Below are 23,138 nucleotides of genomic sequence, written 5' to 3'. Positions count from 1 at the left end.
TATATTGACAAATTATTAAGAAACAATAAAGTTATTTGTTCCTGTGCAGAAAGCCATACACCCATCTTTGAATGTTTCTATGCTACTTTTGCGTACAACATCGTCAATTAAAAGTGTCTCTTTATTCTAGTGCTTTGAAGAAGAATCAGGAAAAAGACGAGAGAAGAATGCACCTTCCATATTTTTTTCGTTAAACAACTCAAAGACTAATAAAGGCCCCAAACATTCAGGCCTATTTAAGAATCTGTTCAACTATTTATAAGCCCATAAAGAGCCCAATGAAACCCTAGCTCTAAACGACTAGAATTTGTCGCTCGGGTCGGGGTAATATATAAAGCCACTAAACACTCATCCCCTGCAACACATTGCTCTGCGCCTCCTTATATATTTTCCTGCTTTAGTTATTGATTTTCTCTATAATATTGCGTTTGGTTTTTTTCTTTCTATTTGATTTACCAAATTTTTGATCGGAGATAAGAAGAGAGCGGTGATTATAAACAACAAGATTAAAAATCCTGATCTGCTCAGTTTCTGGGCATGATAGACTCATTATACACCCATAGAATATGAGCTCTCTTCTCATAATTTTTTTTTTTTTTGTGTGTGTTTCCAAGTCTTTTACGAAAATTTCCTTAAAATACTATATTTCCAAGTCTTTTTGTGTGATTTTTTCAGTTTAGCTACTCGTTTTTAGTTTGTTATGTTTGGCATTCTTAATAAATACTATTGATTAGCTAAAGGATTATTGTAAAAAATAGTGTATATTAAGTGTTCTTAAAAAATTACTTTGTTTTGAAAGTTGTGGGGATAAAAAATCATTTATGGACTTGATTGTGAAAATAAGACAATTTCTCGTGGTTTTTGGGACTATGATGAATCATATAACTCAAGGAATATATTGCAATGGACTGGAAAAGATAAAAATCGAATTGTTTATTATTACAAGCCTCCCCAACTGATACTTTTGCAACGAGAAAAAGAAAGGCTCTCTGCGTCGTCGCCTATAATCCCTGGCTCCTTTCAGATTTAAATTATGTTGGCACTCTAAACTCACTATTATTAAACACGGCTGCAGATGGCACCTTTAGTTTGGACCATGCTATTATTGCATAACCTAAATGACTTAACACTATTAATCTCTGAAGTCTTCTGTTTTATTGGACAAAATCAAGTTTTCCTGATTTGGTAATATGTTATTGTGGATCAATTCTAGAGAGACAAGCCCATTAAAGTACGAACATATATCAAATATAAACCCAAAAAGGCCTTATAAAAAACCCTAATTCTAAAATTCACCGTGTGACATATATAACTAGCCGATACTTTCATTCGTTTTCTTCTCTATTCTCTCGAGTCGATCTACATCAAAAACGAAGTAACCACTACTTTCTTCTTTTCTCGTTTATGTGAATTTTAGTTTCGTTTAATCTACCACATTTTCTTTACTTCTCTGTTTAGAAAACCATCTCCTGGTTTCAGAGTTTTTTTTTTTTTTGAGGCGGTGATGACAACAAAACATTTCTCGATGCTGAAACTTACTCGAGAGACCAAAAATAACTCTTGTAATGTTTCATGATGCTTATTTTTTGTGCGTGTCTGAGCCTCAGAAAAATCTTCGTGACTTTTGTTTTTTTTGGTTTCTTCATTGATGCCTTGGTTATTGGTAGATCCCAATTTATGCTTAGTTTTTGTTTGTGAGTATTTCAATGACTAATTAGAGTTTCGTTTCGTTTTGTTCAGAGTGGTTCACAATCAATGGAAGAATCAGATCAGTTATGTATAGCTGCTAAATCCGGCGACTTGGAAAAGGTCCAATCTTTGATAAACTCCGGTGCCGACGTTACACATTTTGACAAGGACGGTCTAACTCCGTTAATGCACGCCGCTAAAATCGGAAACGCAGAGATTGTGACGGCATTACTGGAATCCGGAGCTCCGTGGAACGCATTGTCCCCATCGAGTCTCTCAGCAGGAGATTTCGCCATGGAAGCAGGACACCAAGAAACCTTCGATCTTCTTCTCAAAACCGGAATCCAATCAGAGCTGATCTTGGGAACAATAGCAAGAAACCAAACCAAGAACGAGTACTCTAATCAAGATTATCTTCAAGACCGAGTTAGTTTCAGTGAAGACAAGATAATGGATGGTGAAAGCAAAGGTGTGATGATGGCTTGGGAAAAACCACTTATGGAAGCTCACGCTAAAGCAATCTGTACCAATGGTGGTCACATTCTGAACGTTGGATTCGGTATGGGGCTAGTCGATACAGCGATCCAACAGTATAGTCCGAGTAAACACACGATCATCGAAGCTCATCCTGAAGTCTATAAGCGTATGATTGAATCTGGTTGGGGAGAGAAAGAGAATGTGAAGATTGTTTTTGGAAGATGGCAAGATGTTCTTGATAAGCTTGATGATCGTTTTGATGGGATCTTCTTTGATACTTACGGAGAGTATTATGAAGATTTGAGAGAGTTTCATCAGAATCTTCCCAAGTTGTTGAAGCCCGAGGGGGTTTATTCGTATTTCAATGGGTTTTGTGGGAGCAATGCGTTTTTTCATGTTGTGTATTGCAATTTGGTGACTTTGGAGATTGAGAATTTAGGGTTTAGCACTCAGTTGATTCCGTTGCCGGTTAAGGATTGCCTTGGGGATGAAGTTTGGGAAGGTGTCAAGCAAAAGTATTGGCAGCTTGATACTTATTATCTCCCTGTTTGTCAGTTTAGCGACTGAACAAGTTTTGTGAAATTCAGCAATCTTGTGATATTGTTATCTTTTTTACTCTCTCAAGCTAGATTTTTCTGTTAAAATTACTGATAATTTTGTGAGTTTATTAAATCGAACACCATTGATAGCTGGATAATACAGAACACCATTGATCCATAACTCAGACATTCAATTACGGCAATTTAAAGGGACAATGAGAAAATGGAAAACAGCAATTTTGCTATTTTGTTTGAATGGATTTGGATTTAGATTTGAATTGGGCTTTCAAAATCAAGATGGGCTCATAATTTAAAACAACTTCGGAATTTTTTCTCGGTCATTTCTTCGCCAAGTGGGTTCTCTAGTTCTTCTTCTTTTTTTTTTTTCGTCTCGTCTCCTTCATTTTTGTGGCATAGCCAAATTAAGGTGTTTATGATTTTGGTTTCTGACTCACCAATGGCTATACTCTCTCTACGATCTCCAAGTTCTTTGCCGCTCATTTCGTCCTCCTCTGTTTCTCATATATGCTCGAAACCCTTCTCTCAGTTACCTTCATCTTCTATTGCTTATGTTCCTTCTACCAGATTAAAATCCAATCACTCTTCCGTTTCACCCATCTTAAGACCCCGTGTAGTTTCCGCGAGAGCTGCCGCTGATTCCGTCATTGATTACAGAGAAGATATTGGTGAGATCCTCGGCGATGTCTCCATCTTTACGGCTTCTGGTCAGCCCGTGCAGTTCAGTGATCTCTGGGATCAGAACGATGTATGTTATTAGAAATTAGGATTCATTTGAAGAAGATCTCTGTTGATTCTTTAAGATATTAGCGTTTCAGTTGTGTGTTTTAATATACTCAGGGAATTGCTGCTGTTGTGCTTTTGAGGCATTTCGGATGCGTTTGCTGGTAAATTGATTGAAACACATTTGGAATATTTTTCTTCTTCTGAAAATCGAGGATTGGTTGCAAGAGTTTAGAACTACTGATAATGAATTTGGTTTCTTTTATGTGGAAGTTGGGAACTTGCTACTGCTTTGAAAGAGGCGAAACCGAGATTTGATGCAGCTGGTGTTAAATTGATAGCTGTTGGTGTTGGAACTCCTGATAAGGCTCGTCTACTTGCGACTCGGGTATAATTCTTTCTCCTTTTTCTTGAAAATGTATATTAATAAGCTCGTGGATATCTTATTTTGGTAGCTATGTTATGTTGGCTTTGCATATTCTCCGTTTCCTTACATTTTTAAGAGCTTCTGGACCTTCACGATAGCAAGACTTTATAGGAAACGATGTCCCTGTTCTGTTCTATTCTAGAGAAACCTTATGAGCTTTTTAAGAGAAGAATTTTCTTTTCATATTTTGCTATAATCTAGTGTTATTTCCCCTGATGTTATCCATGACAACTCTATTTTCTAGCCATGAGTCGAGGATAGGATCAAACCGAGTCTTCCCCATATCTCCCCGTTTATTTCCCTCTTCTCACTCTCACGTTGCAGTTTAACAAAGACCAAAGATTAATTGTATCACTTAGACACTTACTCTTTATTGGTACAATTAATAAAAAATAATTGTTTTTTGCTTGGTTTTTGTAAACCTTCAAATGTGAACATGAGAAGTGGGTGAGTGATCAAGAGATACAGGGAAGATTTAGCTTGATGTCATCCTCCATTCAAGTATTCTCCTGGCTTTATATACTGTACTTTTTGGAGGCTCATAGCATTAGATCAGAAATACCATAAACCAAAATAGCTAAGTCCCCAACTCCTTAGAGAAGTCGTTGGACTATGGGACTTCTTCCTGTGGTGAATTCACAAAAACTTAGAAAGATAACAGGGAAACAAAATTCGAAAGACTCGCATGCAAATTTGCTCAACCGAGATAATGGATCTAATAGTGATGTTTTCATTGTTTTAGTTGCCTTTTCCCATGGAATGTCTTTATGCGGATCCTGAACGCAAGGTATAAGTTAAACAATCAAACATACCTTGTCTTTTTTGAGATATCTTTTATGTTCAAATGGTGATTGAAATTTGGAGATGGCTTTTCTTAAATATGCAGGCATACGATGTTCTTGGATTATACTACGGTTTAGGCCGCACTTTCTTCAACCCAGCTAGCGTATGAACCGCCTCAGACATTTTTTAGTGTTTGTTTGCATATATTATTTCATGGTGAAACATGTTAGAAACTTCTATTATTGCAGAAAAAGGTTTTGTCAAGATTTAAAGAGATTCGAGAAGCTACAAAGAATTACACCATAGAAGCCACTCCTGAAGACAGAAGCAGTGTGTTGCAACAGGTTCTTCTTCTTGCTTAGTTCTTCACTAGACAAGATTTTATTTATAGACGAATTTGTCTGTTTTTTTGTTTGATCCTCAGTTATGTCTTCTTCTCAGGGAGGTACGTTTGTATTCAGAGGCAAGAAACTGTTGTACGGTCGAAAAGACGAAGGCACTGGAGATCATCCATCTCTCGATGATGTCATCAGTGTCTGCTGCAAAACCGCTGTTGCTTGAAGCATATTGATCAAAGTCTCTCTGGTTTGCCCTAATACTTGAAATCACTGTATATTTGTAGCTATGAAATAGTGTTTATATTTTTGAAATTTGAGATAAAGTATCAACACGAAAGACAGCAATAGATCTCTCAAGTCCCAATCTTCTCCTGTCTTGTAGATAGATTTCTAAGATGTCGACAACTCGTTGAAACCACACAAGTCTTTTCTAATGTAAGACAAGGCAAGTGTTTGGGTTGCTATTGGCATAAAACTTGTCTTTTTCACTAGTGCATAGAAAATGCGTTTGTATTTTTTTGAATTCTGCACGTTAAGATTAGATATCAGTCACATTTTTATAATATAAACAAACATATCTCTACGTACGTCTTAAGACATATCTGATATGAATCTTCTTTCTAATAGTATTTATGTTGGAAAATAAAAGAGAGAATGAATAATATCTTGACGGATACGAATCATATGATTATAATAGTACTGAACTCAATACTCTATGTCATATTATAGTCAAATAATTATAAGAAAATTGCGAATGCGGTGTGACATGAACAAGCATGAAACCTTCGTCTGTATTCCACATAAAGTATTTTTTTTATAAGGCTGAAAAACGATAAAATCGCAAAATATGAAAGTGATTATGCAGCTCTTATTAATATACTAAGCGAAATGTCTTTCCAAAATCAAGTTTTTAATCCCCAAATTAGTGACACCATACATGTATACTTGTATTGAACTAATCTATCAAATCTCTATGATGCGCACAACCCAAGACTAAACTAACGTGCGCATTAATAACCGGCCGAAAGACGAAGAAGATCACTCACAAGCAAAGTTTATATTTGTGTTGGGAGCTTCGCTTCGCTTCTTCTTCTGCCTTTTGACAAAATATCTCCGATGTTGGTAAATCACCGGTTTAGTTACCGGTTACTCTTCTTCCTCCTCGTTCTAAGCTTCGAAACGGCACAGCGTTTGGTCTCCGGTGACCCAAACGACGAGGCGTGCTTAACGAATCTACGTCAGAGCTTAGAAGATCCGGCGAATAACCTCCGTAACTGGACTAAAACCTTCTTCTCGAACCCTTGCTCCGGCTTCACCTCTTCCCTTCACGGTGTCACCTGCAACAATGGCAGAATATACAAACTCTCCTTGACAGACCTCTCTCTCCGTGGCTCAATCTCTCCGTACCTCTCTAATTGCACGAATCTCCAATCCCTAGATCTGTCTTCCAACCAGATCTCCGGCGAGATCCCGCCGCAATTACAGTACCTCGTAAACCTCGCTGTTCTTAACCTCTCGGCTAATCGTCTCTCCGGTGAAATATCGCCGCAGCTAGCTCTCTGCGCTTACTTAAACGTCATCGATCTTCACGGTAACCAGCTCACCGGCCAAATCCCGCCACAGTTGGGGACCCTCGCGAGGTTATCAACGTTCGATGTCTCCGACAACAAACTATCCGGTCAGATTCCGGCGAATCTGGCGATGCGAAACGGGAACTTGCCGAGGTTCAATGCGAGCTCGTTTTCAGGGAACAAGAAATTGTTTGGGTATCCGTTGGAGGAGATGAAGAACAAAGGACTGTCGATAATGGCAATCGTTGGGATTGGGCTTGGAAGTGGAATTGCGAGCTTAGTGATAAGCTTCACTGGAGTTTGTATATGGCTGAAGATCACTGAGAAGAAGATGGAGGAAGAAGAAGGAAAGATTAGTCACTCCATGCCTGATTACTAATCACTTTTTATAATTAATTAATTAGTTTCTATTTTTCACTTGAATATCAAAAGAGCTAGAGATACAAACTTAGATGCCTTTGATCATACATATATATAGATGATGTTTGTTTAGTTACCTTTGGGTATATATATTAACAAAAACATAAGATTTTTTTACATGACACAACCTAATCTCGTGTTACAGACTTACAGTTTCTATAATCGTATGCATGAGTAATCTAAGTGTTGTTTAATTTTTGTGTGTAATTTTGTAATGGGATTGGCTTGGACCTGTGCTGCTGACTTGGATATGTTGATGGATTGTACGGTGTGTTTAGTCATCATCAGTGACATCATTGGCTTAAAGGGTAATAGAGTAATCTACTAATCTGTCGCCGCCGATAGTTAAGTCAAACCTTGCTTCGACAACTTAATTTCCCACTTTTATTGTCAAGTACAATTATGACCCCACATTATTATGATGGACCGGTACGTAACTCGTTACATTCGATCCCAAAATTTAAATCTTAAATTGCCACAACAGGCCTAATAAGCCCTGAACAAAGCCCATCATACATCTGGCCCAGGTCCGAACTCTTATTTTAACTCAACGACGGCATTTCAAGTCTCGTTAACGGCGGACAAGAAAATGCGTGAAGTCGATGAAAACAAACAATTCATATGCTTTTACCGTTTTACGAGATGCATAGATTCTCTCCCATAGTCGAGTTTCTTCTTCAACGCCAAGTTTGCTCGCCTTCTTCTCAATTCAAGTCTCGCTTTGACTTGATCCACAGAAGCTTTCACGTTTCTAAAGCTCTCGAAGGTAATTTCCGGACAAGTGGTTTAGTTTGTCTTGAGAAGAGCCACAACGAGCGTACGAAGAACTCCAAGTACGATGCATTCGCTAGTGATGTCGAGAGAGCCTACAGGATTTTGCGGAAATTTCATTCTAGGGTTCCGAAGTTGGAACTCGCGCTTGACGAATCCGGTGTTGAACTCCGACCCGGGTTAATCGAACGTGTTTTGAATCGTTGTGGGGATGCTGGGAATCTAGGTTACAGATTCTTCGTCTGGGCGGCGAAGCAACCTGGTTACTGTCACAGTATCGAAGTGTATAAATCAATGGTGAGAGTTCTAAGTAAGATGCGTCAATTTGGAGCCGTTTGGGGTTTAATCCAAGAGATGAGGAAGGAGAATCCGCAATTGATTGGACCGGAATTGTTTGTGGTTTTGGTTCAGAGGTTTGCGTCTGCGGATATGGTGAAGAAAGCTATTGAGGTGCTCGACGAAATGCCTAATCTCGGTTTAGAACCGGATGAGTATGTATTCGGGTGTCTGCTAGATGCTTTGTGTAAGAACGGTAGTGTTAAGGATGCTGCAAAGCTCTTCGAGGATATGAGATTGCGTTTTCCTCCGAATTTGAGATATTTTACTTCGTTGTTGTATGGTTGGTGCAGCCAAGGGAAGATGATGGAAGCTAAACATGTTCTGGTTCAGATGAAGGAAGCTGGGTTTGAGCCTGACATTGTTGATTACACCAACTTGCTAAGTGGGTATGCTAATTCTGGTAAAATAGCAGATGCTTATGATCTTTTGAAAGATATGAGAAGAAGAGGTTTTGAACCGAATGCAAACTGTTACACTGTTTTGATCCAAGCATTGTGTAAGGTGGATAGAGTGGAGGAGGCAATGAAGGTATTTGCTGAGATGGAGAGGTTTGAATGTGAGGCTGATGTTGTGACTTACACTGCATTAGTTAATGGGTTCTGCATATGTGGAAACGTTGATAAGTGTTATATTGTGTTAGACGACATGATAAAGAAAGGGCTCATCCCGTCCCAACTCACCTATATGCATATCATGACGACTCATGAGAAGAAAGAAAAAATTGAAGATTGTTTGGAGCTGATGGAGAAGATGAAGCAAATAGGGTATTATCCTGATCTTGGCATTTACAATATCGTCATCAGATTGGCTTGTAAGCTAGGAGAAGTTAAGGAAGCTATTCGATTGTGGAACGAAATGGAAACAAACGGTTTGAGACCTGGAGCAGATACGTTTATTATTATGATCAATGGTTTAACGAGCCAAGGTATTTTACTCGAAGCCTCTGATCACTTCAAAGAAATGGTAACTCGAGGACTGTTCTCCGTTCCTCAATACGTAACCTTGAAGTTATTGCTAAATACCCTTCTAAGAGACGAGAAGCTTGAAATGGCGAAAGATATATGGAGTTGCATCACGAGTAAAGGGTCTTGCGAGCTGAATGTAGCGTCTTGGACAATATGGATACATGCCTTGTTCTCAAAAGGTTATGAAAAGGAGGCGTGTGCTTATTGTCTTGAAATGATGGAGATGGACTTCATGCCGCAACCAGACACATTTGGTAAACTTATGAAGGGGTTAAAGAAACTGTATAATAGAGAATTCGCTGTAGAGATTACAGAGAAGGTGAGGAGTATGGCAGTTGAGAGAAACATGAGTTTTAAGATGTATAAGAGAAGAGGAGTGCAAGATTTGACTAAGAAAGCTAAATCCAAAAAAGAAGATGGAGAAGGGAAGAAGAAAGAGAGGACTCAGTAAAATACTCATTTTGTTTTGTTGAGTCATAGTACACTGTACAGTGCATGTTGTTTTTTTAAACCTTGCAACTTGTAAGTGTCGGCAAAACGGCAAGAAGTCTGATTGTTAGTTAAATGCGCATAAAACCAAAACGGCAGCGTTTTGGGAGTAACGCACTCGATAATAATAACACTGGGGACGAAGCTCTTCTTTAGTAAAAATTTTAGTAGAGCTACACAGAAAGAAGCATTTTTTCGGATCTGAGATCTTTAGATCCGAACATCATTTGTTTGAAATCTTTGATTCAAGGTATCCATACTATTATCTTCATCTTTGATTCTTCCGTATTTATTTTTGGGTTCTATTTTCGTGAATCACCTGTTTGATGGATCTATCCATGGGATTGATTTGTATTTGGATTCCATGTTCTGCTTGGTGATTTACTGCTATTACGTTACTGCAATGGTACAATGAACTTGTTGCGCGAAACCTGTTTAGTTTGTATTTCAGATTCGGGATGTTCATCTTTCATGAACCTAATTTTTTACTTGAATCCATATCTGGTAAAAACTTGGACATAGCTTGCTCGAAGTTAAAAACTCCTGAAATTGGTTTGTTTTGAATTTTTCGGTAATGCTTGATATGTTCTTTGTGTTTTTCTAGACATTGAAGCTAAAAAGAGCATAGTGTGGATGAATCAATTCTAATGTCTATTTTGGTTTGAAGGTGTAAAAAAAGGTTTAAGGAATCTTAGCCATGTCGAGACGGCAAGTAACGAGGCGTGTAGGGGATAGTGGAAGCTTTCCATTTGTCGGAGCTTTGCACTCAAAATCCCGTTCGTCTCCTCTGTTATCTGTTTGCCTTGTTCTCGTGGTATGATGATTGTAATCTCTAAGAAGAAAATTTGTTTCATATGATACAAAACTGATTGTTTTTTTTCAAATGTTTCCAGGGAGCGTGTCTTCTCATTGGTTATGCTTACAGTGGTCCAGGTGTGTATATCTTCTAAGTATATAAGATGCACGTTTTTTTCTTTTTGCTTGTGTTTCCGTTTTTGAAAGCCCTTGTGGACAATTTCTGTGTATACAGGTATGTTCAAAAGTATTAGAGAAGTCAGCAAGATTTCAGGTAATTCTTGTTACTCATCTTCGAGACATGTGCTTATGATGGTGCTCAATTTATGATAATCCTGCAAGAATGTGTGACATTAACTGTCGAATTTGTTTAACAACTCTCTACAGGTGACTATTCTTGCACATCAGAAGTTCAAAGAGCTATTCCTGTTCTTAAAAGTGCCTACGGAGATAGCATGCGCAAAGTACTGCATGTGGGTCCTGAAACATGCTCAGTGGTGTCGAGTCTGTTGAACCAAGAAGAGACTGAAGCATGGGGTGTTGAGCCGTATGATGTAGAGGATGCAGACTCTAACTGCAAAAGTCTTTTACACAAAGGCCTTGTACGTGTGGCCGACATTAAATTCTCTCTGCCATACCGGTCCAAGTCGTTTTCTCTTGTGATCGTCTCAGATGCTTTGGACTACCTCTCACCTAGGTACCTGAACAAAACTGTTCCTGAACTTGCGCGGGTTGCTTCAGATGGTGTTGTTCTTTTTGCAGGTAACTAAAACCTAACCTTTTAGAAAAGGCAAAAAAATTTCTGAGAGTAATAGATGTAAATCCAGTCTGATTGCACTTAATCTTCTTCCATTATAGGTAACCCTGGTCAACAAAAGGCTAAAGGCGCGGAAATGTCAAAATTTGGACGACCGGTAAGTTCATTAAAACCATGTTCTTGTGGTGTGGGTTAGGTCTATACTTCTCTGTCTGCTAACTTGATGCAATCCGGATGTTTTGCAGGCTAAAATGCGTAGCTCGTCGTGGTGGATCCGTTTCTTCTCACAGACGAATTTAGAGGAAAACGAAGCAGCAAACAAGAAATTTGAGCAAGCAGCTACCAAGAGTTCATACAAACCAGCTTGTCAAGTTTTCCACCTCAAGCCATTACATTAGTACACTATTATTACTGGTTCTAAAACATGAAACCAGATATATCTCATCTCTGTTAAATGCATTTTTCAATATAGAAAGAAACACAACTGTCACAAATTGTAAACCAAACTCAACTATTTGATTCAAAATTTAACTATTTAATAAATTAGCCTGCATTTATATGATATAAAGCTGTAACATCTTCAGATAAAATCTAGAATTCTGTTCGCTAATTGTATGGGTGATTAAATTTGAGATCCTCCACTCATTTTGGGTCATTCGAGTGTATGTATCACTGTTTCTCCTCGCATTTGGTGTTTTTGTCCCAAGATTAAAGAAGGCTCGATGCAACTCTGCAAGTCGAGAAAAGGGCCTTTTCTATTTGGTTTGGTTGATAAAGGCCCATGCCTGATAATAAAATAGATTCTTTGATATTGGGATAGACAGTACAGAGCCACGTAATGATACACTCACTAGGTTTTTCGTTTCTTTTTATTAATCTTTGGTTTGTTGAGCTGAAACAGAGTAATAGTGTTTTTTGATGTATGTATGTAAACCTATAGTAGCTAATATGAGTCGTTTTCCAATCTATAATTGGTTTCAAAACTTGGGAACCATTTGCCAAAAAAGAATAGAACAATCAAACAAAAATACAGCATGTAGATTTATAAATATGGAAAAGGATAGAGAGACAAATACAAACTGCTATAAAGACATAAACACAAGTCGACCATACTGTTTGTTAACTTGGTATCCAATGCAGGTGGGATTCTTTTGTTTCCACTTTTTCTTTTTGGTTTTGTTTGTCAAGTTTGCTTGGATCATATGAGTCATATATATGACCTACCCAATTGTCATATAAGACCAACTTGTAAATCTACTTATATATACAACATCATTTTTGGATTAAGTCTATCTCTTTCATGATTTTAACACTTTCAAATTCTTAATTTTTGTAAAAAAATCTTGAAACCTCCAACCGAAACATAAACTTATTGGGATGCTTCATTTGGACATATCAACCGAAAACTAATATTTCAACCCAAAAACAAGTTTTTAACACGCTAACATATATATCATTATATCAAGAACATATATATATAAGAATAGTGGCAAAAAAATAAAATAATATACATATCAGGTTTTGAAAGAGTGTTAGATATATGGGGCCGACGCTTTCAATTCTTGGAACATGATAGTGGAAATTAAGAAAAAACAAAATAAGAAATTGGAAAAAAAGAGAGAAAGATCACGATGGTTGTCACAAAATGTTGTTGATGATGATGTGTAGGGACTTGGGGGTGGGTAGGGTCTTAATAAACCTATACTTTTCACATGCATTCGTTAACCCTATTTCTACTGCATCTCCATGTGCTTCCCCTCACGTCTCTACCTCCTCTCTTTTTTTCTTTTTCATTTTTTTTTTCATTACAAAATACATAGGTTATATATACATAAAATGTTCTCCATATATAACTTTCACAAAGTACTATTGTTTATTTGTTGTTTGTTTCTAATGCCATATATACAAAAATAAGGAAATAGATAACAACTATGTGTTATATATGCATTAAAATTAATATTCATATGGTGTTCTAGCTAGCTTGGATTGATTCTTTTCAAAATATCGAATCTAAAAAAGCTGTATGATATGATATATTGGATGATTGCATCTTATGAGTTGATATGATATCTTTTTGGTTGTTTCAGAGAGCATAATCAAGAATAAGATGATCATCAATACCGAAATATATGGCTTCCATCATCTTCTTCTATGTATATCACATGCCATTTTCAATGAGTCGTATTGCATTTCATCAATTATTATGAGTTGTTATACGATGACCCATTTTTATCGCACCAATCAAATCAATTTGAGCTTTCTAAAATCAGAAAAACAAAATCGCAACGTCTCATTATTTATCAAAAGAAAAATTCGAAAGTGGGTCTATTAAACAAACCACACTACTATATAAAATCATATAAGTGAAATAATAACGATTTCCTGACGTGAAACCTATATATTTTTTTCAGAGAAACAATACCTAACAAAAGAATATTCCAGTTAAGTTAGTTAATAGTTGGAGTCAAACTTAAATCACACAACGTCGCCTACGAATCTGGGGGCATAAGTTTATATAACCAACGGCTACCAACATTGGCTTTGATATCGTCCACTTGATTTTCTTAAGTTAATATAACTCAATTTGATGTATTAAAAATTACTAAGTTGATATATTAATCGTTATAGGTCCAAATCAATGAATCACTTATTTCAAATCATTTTTTCATTAATTTCTTTAAGGAATTTTTATTTATAAATCCCATGTTTCAAGAAATATTTGCGCGTCCTACTGATGATGCTTATAGATAGATGATTCGAATATACATAATTAAAAAAACTCAAATCTCATGACCAACCAAAATAACTATATCATATATGCAATAATTAATATCTGGCTCGATCAATCTGTCAATTACAAAACTGAAAACATCCTGATCAGTTAAAAAAAAAAAAAATACTTGCATGAAAATGAACCCACCAAAGAAATAAGTTGCTGTCAATGAATAGAGGAAGCAAATAAACAAATAATGCCGGACCAAGACACTTGGGACTACTAGAGTTTAGGGAGCATAAATGGCCCTATTTGACTTACCATCCTCTCCCGTATAAACCAATGTGTTTTTCATTGTATAAATCTATACATACGTATACGCATACGTATACAGGATCATCTTAATGTAATGTGCCTCTTAAGGCGATTTGATGTCGGTAATGGTATCACAACATTTGATCCCACCCCCTCCACTTGTCTCTCTTCACCTTTTCTTGTAGTATGTCATTTCCTTGTTTTTCAATTTTACGTTTACCACCCTATTTATTTTTTATATTCATATTGTTATATAAGTCAACGTGTTGACACTTTATTACAGAATCTGCTGATTAAAAATTTCATAAAATACTCATATTATAAAGAAAGTGAGTTTTACCAAGTAATTATGAAGCATTTCAACGTCAAAGGAAAAAATAAAATACAAAGCATTGATATTGGACAAACGCTTGAATCTATGAGTTAACTACCCAACTCCATAGAGTGTGAGTTTTTAAACTGACTTCGTGAGTGAAATACTAGTATTAGAATGTTTATAACCATCATTATTTATGCTTTTAGTTAAAACAGTATTTGCGACAATTCAGTTTACTGGTTTTAATTGATATGTTTGGTCCCTAAAGGATGGTCATAACTGTCGTCAAAAGAGAAAAAAAAAAAACTATGGTCATAATAAGGACGGTCCGGCGGTGCTGAAACGCGTAAAGACTAATCATTTTACTAACTAAATACCATATTATTTTAGTTAATCATCATTAAATTTTCCTTTCTCATTCCGATCAATTAGTAAAATATATATAATTTAACTTGTCTATATCCTAGAAAACAAACAAAGAAACCGAGGAAAGAAGCTCAAGGTGTTATGGATGTATATAGAATTGGATTTTTTTTTTCGTAAACAGAATTAGATTTTTTTTTTTTTATAAAGTATCCAATACTAAGATGTTAGATGTATGTATGTGTAATGTGTGAATGCAATAACACATAGAAACTCAATAATGGATCATTCTTATTTTCAAATAGAAACAAGAACTAGTACAATATATTAATTATTTTTTTAATCAAATAATAGCTGATTAATTATTAGCGATAGCATTAAAATAAAACGGAAAAGAAGTTGTCTCACATGTCTTGGCGAATATAATTTACTAAGAACTATGGATTGGTCATGTCTGGACGGTCAAAAAAGTCTCTCTAGTTTCTGATTCTGTTGTCAAATTTTTGGGATCAAATGTCGTAAGATTATTATCTATATATACATCCCAACAGACCCATTACTTCTCCAACCACATCTCACTCTTCACCAACTTAAAACCCTAACTCAAGACCTCTCTCTCTCTCTCTCTCTCTCTTCCCACATCAATCTTTTCTATACGACCATAATAATATTTTCTTGACTTAAAATCAGAAAATGAAACAGCTTTCGACAAAAGTGACAAGCAATGGTCATGGACAAGACTCATCCTACTTCTTGGGATGGGAAGAGTACGAGAAGAATCCTTACGATGAGATCACGAACCCTACTGGGATGATCCAGATGGGTCTAGCTGAAAACCAGCTATGTTTCGATTTGATCGAGTCATGGTTGGCTAAGAACCCAGACGCAGCTAGTCTCAAGAGGAACGGTCAATCCATTTTCAGAGAGCTTGCTCTCTTTCAGGACTATCATGGCATGCCTGAATTCAAAAAAGTAAGCTTCTTTTTATGAGAACCTAACGTGTAACACAAGTACTGAATTATTTCTCAATACTGATGAATATTTTCTCTGTTCTTTTTTATTTATATATAGGCTATGGCTGAGTTTATGGAGGAGATAAGAGGAAACCGAGTCACCTTCGACCCGAAAAAGATTGTTTTAGCTGCTGGTTCAACCTCAGCGAACGAGACTCTCATGTTTTGTCTTGCAGAGCCTGGCGATGCTTTCCTCTTGCCTACTCCTTACTATCCAGGGTAAACTACAATTCTGACCATATCCTACTTTACTTGGATACCAATTAAACACATTAAATACATACGCTTACGTTTAGGCTTTTAATGATTACAGATTTGATAGAGATCTTAAATGGAGAACCGGAGCTGAGATAGTACCCATTCACTGCTCGAGCTCTAATGGCTTCCAAATCACGGAAACAGCTCTGAACCAAGCTTACCAACAAGCCCAGAAACTTGATCTCAAAGTCAAAGGAGTTCTTGTCACGAATCCATCTAACCCACTTGGCACTGCATTGACCAGACGTGAACTCAACCTTCTCGTTGACTTCATCACTTCCAAAAACATTCATCTCATCAGCGACGAGATCTACTCAGGCACCATGTTCGGGTTTGAACAGTTCATAAGTGTAATGGATGTCTTGAAAGACAAGAAACTCGAAAACACCGAGGTCTCAAAACGAGTCCACGTCGTTTACAGCCTTTCCAAAGATTTGGGACTTCCTGGTTTCCGCGTGGGAGCGATCTACTCCAACGACGAAATGATCGTTTCAGCAGCTACAAAAATGTCAAGTTTCGGTCTTGTTTCTTCTCAGACACAGTACCTTCTCTCTGCATTGCTCTCTGACAAGAAGTTCACAAGCCAATACCTCGAAGAGAACCAGAAACGCCTCAAGTCCAGACAGAGACGTCTCGTGTCTGGTCTTGAGTCTGCGGGGATTACTACCTTGAGAAGCAACGCCGGTTTGTTCTGTTGGGTCGACATGAGACATCTCTTGGACACAAACACATTCGAAGCAGAGCTCGACCTCTGGAAAAAGATTGTTTACAACGTGAAGCTAAACATCTCGCCTGGTTCGTCGTGTCACTGCACCGAGCCTGGTTGGTTTAGGGTTTGTTTCGCTAATCTGAGCGAGGAGGCACTCGATTTGGCCTTGAAGAGGCTCAAAACTTTCGTAGAGTCCACAGACTGTGGACGAATGATTTCAAGAAGCAGCCATGAAAGGCTCAAAAGTTTGAGGAAGAAGACAGTCTCTAACTGGGTTTTCCGGGTTTCATGGACCGATCGTGTACCTGATGAACGATGAGCTTATTCATCTCCCTAAGTTTGAGACGGCGAACAAAAAAAAAACCAAACTTCACGGTTTTTTCTTCTTCTTTATTTCCTTCATTTTTTTATATTTTGGGAAAGTATTTTTCATTTTCCAAGATATCTATAATCATATCATTATATATGTAATAATTTTCATTTGTGTTTGGGTGAGTTTTTATGCAATTTTTCGGGTGTAAAATTGTTACTATAAGTGTTGTTATATGTTTTTAAAATGCACTCAGTCCGAATGTGGATTTGCAGTGGCTATATATATCTATAAATATATATCCCGGTGTAATTTTAGTGGAAGTTTGCATGTATTGTACACATAAAAATATGTATTTCACTCTTTTCAATATATATATATATATATATATATATATATATATATAATATCTTTGGTTAATTTCATTATATATATGGATTTCTTCAACTTTTAGATTTCATGTGGTATAGTTCTTAAGTTTGTTGTGATAATTCTCCTTTGACTAGCAGTCTATAATGATCGTTAGCGTTGGTTAGGGACGTTAGTTAAGGCATAAGACAAGGAGGCTTAATGTAATGTAAAATAAACTACAGTATTAGATCATTTATATGCATGGTATTGACGGAAAATGGTCAATTAGGAATAAGCAAATTGGGAAAGTCAAAAGTTATGACACTTAGGTGAATCAATAGAGACTGCATGTTCTCTTTGTCCAAGATGTTCGTTGAAGCCTAATTATCTAAATCGTTGAATGAAACTTTGATAATTATTAAAGGGAGAAAAGTAGCTTATATAGAGACTCCTACGGCAGTGAGGTTTTGAAGTTTATGCATTTGACTACGTACGCTGCATTGGATCAGAATGTCCACGTCAGTCGTCACGTCTTGTTTTCTTGAACTAAATTACAAGTTTTACAACCAAGATAACCTCTCTTCTAAACCAAAACATACCCTCTAAATAAAATGGTAACTTATGAAAAAAGTGAAAAATCTGAAAATCGATGAGAGCCATGGTTGATTAATAGTACTTTGTCCCAATGATTATAATGATTAGAGACATTCATACATCACAAATTCCAATCATCGAAATCAATAATCTTGTGAATTACAAAAAGCTCCAATCATTTGAAGGAGAAAAGGCGTTATAAGTGTAATTATTTGCCGAGGGATAAAGTAGAGGATAAAGTGTCATATCACAGGCTAATCATTATAGTATAAGATACCGGTCAAAGGTAATTATGCTAAGCCTATTTATTATACTGCAAATAGAATACAAAATAAGTTAGGAAATTTTTTTAAAAGTGCCATGAGCTTTGTTGGTACTACGATATATATAATACAAAAATTTAGTAACCGAACTTTATATTATAGTTTTTAGCATGATACGCGGCTATACCGGCCGTAACGGCAAATGATCCTTACATGTGAACAGCATTAATTTGGTAGTTGAGTGCCCAAACAATCTGTCTGAATTAACTTAATTAAAAATCGTTTTGCAAAACTTAATATGTATGTAGTACGTACTTTGACAAATAAGACTATGATTAAAAGATTGAGAATTTGGTTGGATTTGAGAATCCGGTATGAGTTATACTGATTAAGTATTGTACTTGAAAGTCTTAATTGCATATGACCGACCATAACTATACAAACTGAGATTATGAAGTCGTTGTACCAGACAAATTTCTTCATCGATGATCATGGTTTTATAGTTTAGTCGCAAATATTTTAAGCGACATGGATGATAATGTGATATCACATGAAATAAAATTGGTACGTCAACTTAACTACATACTGTACTTACATATAAATATATATTTTTTCTATATACTATATTGTATTTTGTTAAATTCCGAAATTGTATAATTTGATAGATGTTAGTCCACGACTCCACGGTGTTTGGTATTATAGTAAACTTTTAGTTTCCTTGCCAAAAATAAAAAAAGAAATATGTTGCCATGGGTAAATCATACAGTATATATATATAGACTGTGTACACTTATCTTCATCAACGTATATATTGTAAAGTAGATATGGGTATGTAACATGCATGACAAGTTTTGAACCAAGCTTTCAATCACGTGGGCTTCACGAGTAAGGCCATATAAACTGCACATGTCATGATACAAAAAACATATAACACATCTTATACATACACATACACACACACACATAAATATACATAGTGATCAAATGTATATGCATAACAAAAAATGAACTGTAATATTTGGTGTTTTTCTCCATCTTTGGATTCGACCATTGGACAAATTCATTTGGATTTTAAATTACATACAACTATATGCGAGGACCCATTTGATGTTCTTCATGTGTGCATGAGGGGTCATCTACGCATGGCATTGCTACTTACAATATACATTCTTGATGCATACATATATATAACATATTAATATGGAAAAAAAAAAAAAAATAATCCGAATTGCAATTTCCTACTATATTATAAGCTCTAATATACCATGTGGGTCACGTTAGCTTTCTCGTACTTGATGCATAGCTTATGAATCGAGAAGTCATTTTAGCTATAATTAAATATAAGAACATATATATTCTCAAATTTACTATATATAATTACGCTATAGAACTTAAATTAATAATGTACTTCGTATATACACATCCACTTAATATGTGCACGATTAAGAAGATTCATCGCACATTTGTTACGTAAGAAACAAGTATCAAATCACACAAAGATTTGTTTCTTTGGCTTAGATGCACCGTCATGAATTATATATAATATAAAGTCGATTTGTTAATTGCAGATGGAGTTTATCAATGTTCATCCTCTTCTTCCCATCTTTACGAACATCGTTTACCCTAATTAATCTCTCTTTTTATTATTTGACTTTGGCTAATTGTTATTTCGAAGATAGTAAATTTAGTCGGCTCTTCCTGCCTTTCAACTTAAGTAATTTAATGGCATACAATACAATGCTTAATTATCTGATTCCTTCGAAGTCGTAACAAATGGGCTTTTATGGGCCCACACGAGACATAAATTACAGGAACCTTATAATGTACCATTACCATATATTAATACAAATGGGCTTTAACGGGCCTTGCAAGTCTTTTGTATATTGAATCAGTCGTTTTATTTTGTTTTTGGGATGTTTAGGGATATGGATATAGACATGTATATAGTAATACAAAATAATCAGTGAAACAATATTTTATCTTAAAAAATTTCAAAGTTGAAAAAAAAAAAAAAAAGATATTTTAACATTTTCCCATATCTTTTCTCCATAAGCAGATAACAAGAACTCGCCAAATCTCATATACCGATATACGTAATGGAAACAATATTATAAAATAATAAAATAAAAAAAGTGAAAAACATATACAAAAAAAATCAGACGGACGCGACATTACTCCCATTTCCACAATCAAACATTTTCCAATATTTTATGTAAATAAAAACAAATTTCCTAACTTTTTAAACGGACAGAAAACAGAAACACAAAGTTGAAAAGATAACTATTATTATTATATATATAAAAATCAGGGTTAATAATATTAACGTGTTAGTGAGTGTCAGCATCAGCTGCATTATATGATCTTTTAGTATATAATAATTAAGTACGTTGGCTCCTTTTTGACAATGGTCCAATTTAAAATGGTTAAACAAAGAAATTATATCATTAATTAATACTAAAAAAAATGTCGTCGCGAGGCGAATTGTCGCGAGGCTAATCAAGGTCTTATATGGTGTTGTTTTACTTATCGTCTAGAGGTTTGACAGAATGTACCATTAATCTTATATGCATTAAACTATTTAATCATAAGTTAATGATCAATTCGTATTATTATTAATATTCGCATGCATATAGTCTCTCTCATTCATATATATCGTTTTGTTCCTTGATTTCTTCTCGACTATACTTATTCCTTCTTTTCATATACAATATTTTGCTTTACTTTGACCCAAGAAAGACCTAAATAAACAATTGGTTTCTGAAGAAAATTATTGAAAATATGAATAATTCATTTATTTTCAGTTAAGCATAACTATTCCACCAATGTGGAAATTACTGAAGATTTATGACTACGTAAAGCTTTTCATATTTTTATTTAGATCATCGGAAAAAATACGGGATCGTGTAGTAAGTTTTTATCAAATATTATCCATATATCACTTGTAACGTTTTACTGGTATACATATGTGATGGTGCATTTTGGTAGGTAGATGAGAAATGCTTTAATAGAAACTATAAAAAGTTATATATTTACGGCTACGCTAAGTATAGCATCCAAGTACATGGTCAAGACACGTCCCGCCATCCACTTATGCAAGTGCTTACATACATAATCTTCATCATCACTATCTCTAGAATCTCCTAATTTTCCTCCCTAGATTACGATTTTTTTAATTAATAATTCTCTTTTATCCATAATTGTGGATTTAATTCATACTATGTTAATTAGAGGAGGATAATTCCTTAAGATTTGTCGTTTTTCTGTTTGTAGAGAATGTTTGGAACATACAAAATGACTTGTCTTTCAGACAATTATTTTTTTGAAAATCACACACATTATTTTATTGTCCGTAAGCGTATGTATGTACAAAACTGAGACTAACAAAAACATTCTTATTCTTAATCATTATATATTTACGTATAGTACCAAGCACGGTTACAAAACCATAATTACAACGTCATTTTCTAGATAAAAATCCTATAAATGTAGTGGACTGTTAGATATTGTTTGGTTAACGAGTTGTCATATCAAAAGAAACTTTTGTCGATGGTGCATAATTTCATCAATTTTTGTAATTGTAGTTTGCCGAACAAAAACAATATCTATATATATAAATAATTTTTTTTTTGTATGAAATATATATAAACAGTATTTCTTTTTAAGAACATACAATTGGGCATATCTAAAATGTATACAAAATGTATACTATTTGCGTAATACATATTAATATAATGTGAACACCATGATAGTGCCGGACATATGTTAGATCATGTGAACTATTGAAATTTACACCTCGCCGATTAAGAGTACAAATTGTCTTTCTTTGAGTGGAGTTGATAAACCCGTCTAATTATATACTATGTAGCTTTTTTTAAAGTCAATGTAGAATACGAATGTTTCGTCGTCTCTAAACGTATAATTAATTTGTTTTTTGAACCTAACTAATGTTGATTTACGTGAGATATAGGCGTATATTATTTTGAAAAATATCTGAAGAACAAAACAACAAGTACAAAAAAAGGAAAGAAAAGATAGAGAACTGTAACTTTTCCAAACCATGCAAAGATTATAATTGGGTGGGTAGGGTTCGAAACCAAAAATCTATATTCATCTACGAAAACTTTGACCATTCTTGAAGATGGTGTTAATGTGTTCAATGAGATTGGCCTGAGGCGGTTGCATTTTCTCCAAAGGATTATATGGCTTTGATCGGAACGATAGGAACCGGAACTCAATCTTTGGATTCTAGGTTCATGCATCGTCAGTATCTACATAAAAATTAATCAAACAAAGAATGATATATTTTCAAAGAAGTGATAGTTTTTAAGATGTTTTTGTTTAAATTTGGTAAAGGAAAACAAATGATGCATGTTTTTTTTTCTTCCATCACCAAACAAAATTGGTAGAAATGAAATGATTTTATTTAGAGGTTTGAATGGGCAAAGATATGTGCCAAACTCAAACAGGAAAAAGGAGAATTTTGAGTGACATCATTTTGATTCTGTGATCTTCAAATTCCCAAACTGACTAGAGAGAATTTCGAAGCTAGACGTACACCTTTGTTGAATTGGTAAGAGAACTCTTCCTTTTTCTTGTTTCATTTATTTATTTATCATCATTGATTAACAACAACAATCTATACAAGAGCTAGGAACCATTTCACAATATCTCAATTTTTATTATTTTTAAAAAATTAATGGTTTCCAGCGACATTGTGCATTGCAAACCGGAGAGATCCAAGTGCAGTAGTAGCTAGTCTTTACATTAATTAAATGACAAGTAACATTATATATAGTTGTGCATACACACACATATATGTGTATTCGAGTGTT

General features: G+C 35.2%; 6 protein-coding genes and 2 non-coding genes across 9 annotated transcripts; all 8 read left to right on the top strand.

Annotated features, from left to right (window-relative positions):
* Window positions 1–478: 478 nt before the first annotated feature.
* On the top strand, window positions 479–576 carry LOC111829103. The gene has a single exon (XR_002832662.1). It is a non-coding gene; the product is annotated as a small nucleolar RNA snoR8a (small nucleolar RNA).
* A 729-nt stretch (window positions 577–1,305) lies between these two features.
* Window positions 1,306–2,870, top strand: LOC17875279 (protein arginine N-methyltransferase 2). Of its 2 annotated transcripts, none has more exons than XM_006280665.2 (2): window positions 1,306–1,375; window positions 1,741–2,870. In XM_006280665.2, exon 2 carries the CDS (start codon window positions 1,756–1,758, stop codon window positions 2,731–2,733), a length of 978 nt encoding a protein of 325 aa, XP_006280727.2. In that variant the 5' UTR covers window positions 1,306–1,375; window positions 1,741–1,755; the 3' UTR covers window positions 2,734–2,870. The 2 variants fall into 2 exon arrangements, with proteins under 2 accessions (XP_006280727.2, XP_023640230.1); XM_023784462.1 differs by lacking the exon at window positions 1,306–1,375 and adding an exon at window positions 1,546–1,562.
* Window positions 1,497–1,605, top strand: LOC111829105. The gene has a single exon (XR_002832664.1). It is a non-coding gene; the product is annotated as a small nucleolar RNA snoR126 (small nucleolar RNA).
* Window positions 2,871–3,048: 178 nt separating the features above from the next.
* Window positions 3,049–5,468, top strand: LOC17875786 (thioredoxin-like protein AAED1, chloroplastic). Its single transcript, XM_006280854.2, has 7 exons — window positions 3,049–3,471; window positions 3,564–3,610; window positions 3,720–3,834; window positions 4,616–4,660; window positions 4,760–4,819; window positions 4,905–5,000; window positions 5,098–5,468. The coding sequence occupies exons 1-7, from the start codon at window positions 3,139–3,141 to the stop codon at window positions 5,215–5,217; spliced, it is 816 nt and encodes a 271-aa protein (XP_006280916.2). The 5' UTR covers window positions 3,049–3,138; the 3' UTR covers window positions 5,218–5,468.
* A 347-nt stretch (window positions 5,469–5,815) lies between these two features.
* Window positions 5,816–7,102, top strand: LOC17876722 (inactive LRR receptor-like serine/threonine-protein kinase BIR2). The gene has a single exon (XM_006280873.2). It carries the CDS (start codon window positions 6,111–6,113, stop codon window positions 6,942–6,944), a length of 834 nt encoding a protein of 277 aa, XP_006280935.1. The 5' UTR covers window positions 5,816–6,110; the 3' UTR covers window positions 6,945–7,102.
* Window positions 7,103–7,574: 472 nt separating this feature from the next.
* On the top strand, window positions 7,575–9,625 carry LOC17876072 (putative pentatricopeptide repeat-containing protein At5g65820). The gene has a single exon (XM_006281435.2). The coding sequence runs from the start codon at window positions 7,607–7,609 to the stop codon at window positions 9,509–9,511; it is 1,905 nt and encodes a 634-aa protein (XP_006281497.1). The 5' UTR covers window positions 7,575–7,606; the 3' UTR covers window positions 9,512–9,625.
* Window positions 9,626–9,707: 82 nt separating this feature from the next.
* On the top strand, window positions 9,708–11,663 carry LOC17876379 (uncharacterized protein At3g49720). Its single transcript, XM_006281568.2, has 7 exons — window positions 9,708–9,799; window positions 10,217–10,363; window positions 10,443–10,482; window positions 10,580–10,618; window positions 10,732–11,106; window positions 11,203–11,258; window positions 11,347–11,663. The coding sequence occupies exons 2-7, from the start codon at window positions 10,247–10,249 to the stop codon at window positions 11,497–11,499; spliced, it is 780 nt and encodes a 259-aa protein (XP_006281630.1). The 5' UTR covers window positions 9,708–9,799; window positions 10,217–10,246; the 3' UTR covers window positions 11,500–11,663.
* A 3,838-nt stretch (window positions 11,664–15,501) lies between these two features.
* On the top strand, window positions 15,502–17,107 carry LOC17875111 (1-aminocyclopropane-1-carboxylate synthase 5). The gene is made up of 3 exons (XM_006280350.2): window positions 15,502–15,780; window positions 15,880–16,040; window positions 16,135–17,107. Exons 1-3 carry the CDS (start codon window positions 15,502–15,504, stop codon window positions 17,105–17,107), a joined length of 1,413 nt encoding a protein of 470 aa, XP_006280412.1.
* Window positions 17,108–23,138: the final 6,031 nt, after the last annotated feature.

Source organism: Capsella rubella, unplaced genomic scaffold (genome assembly GCF_000375325.1).
Source record: "Capsella rubella cultivar Monte Gargano unplaced genomic scaffold, Caprub1_0 scaffold_8, whole genome shotgun sequence".
In the NCBI taxonomy this organism is placed as follows: Eukaryota; Viridiplantae; Streptophyta; class Magnoliopsida; order Brassicales; family Brassicaceae; genus Capsella; species Capsella rubella.
Note: the sequence above shows the minus strand (reverse complement) of the source record. Positions and strands in the feature narration are given on the sequence as shown.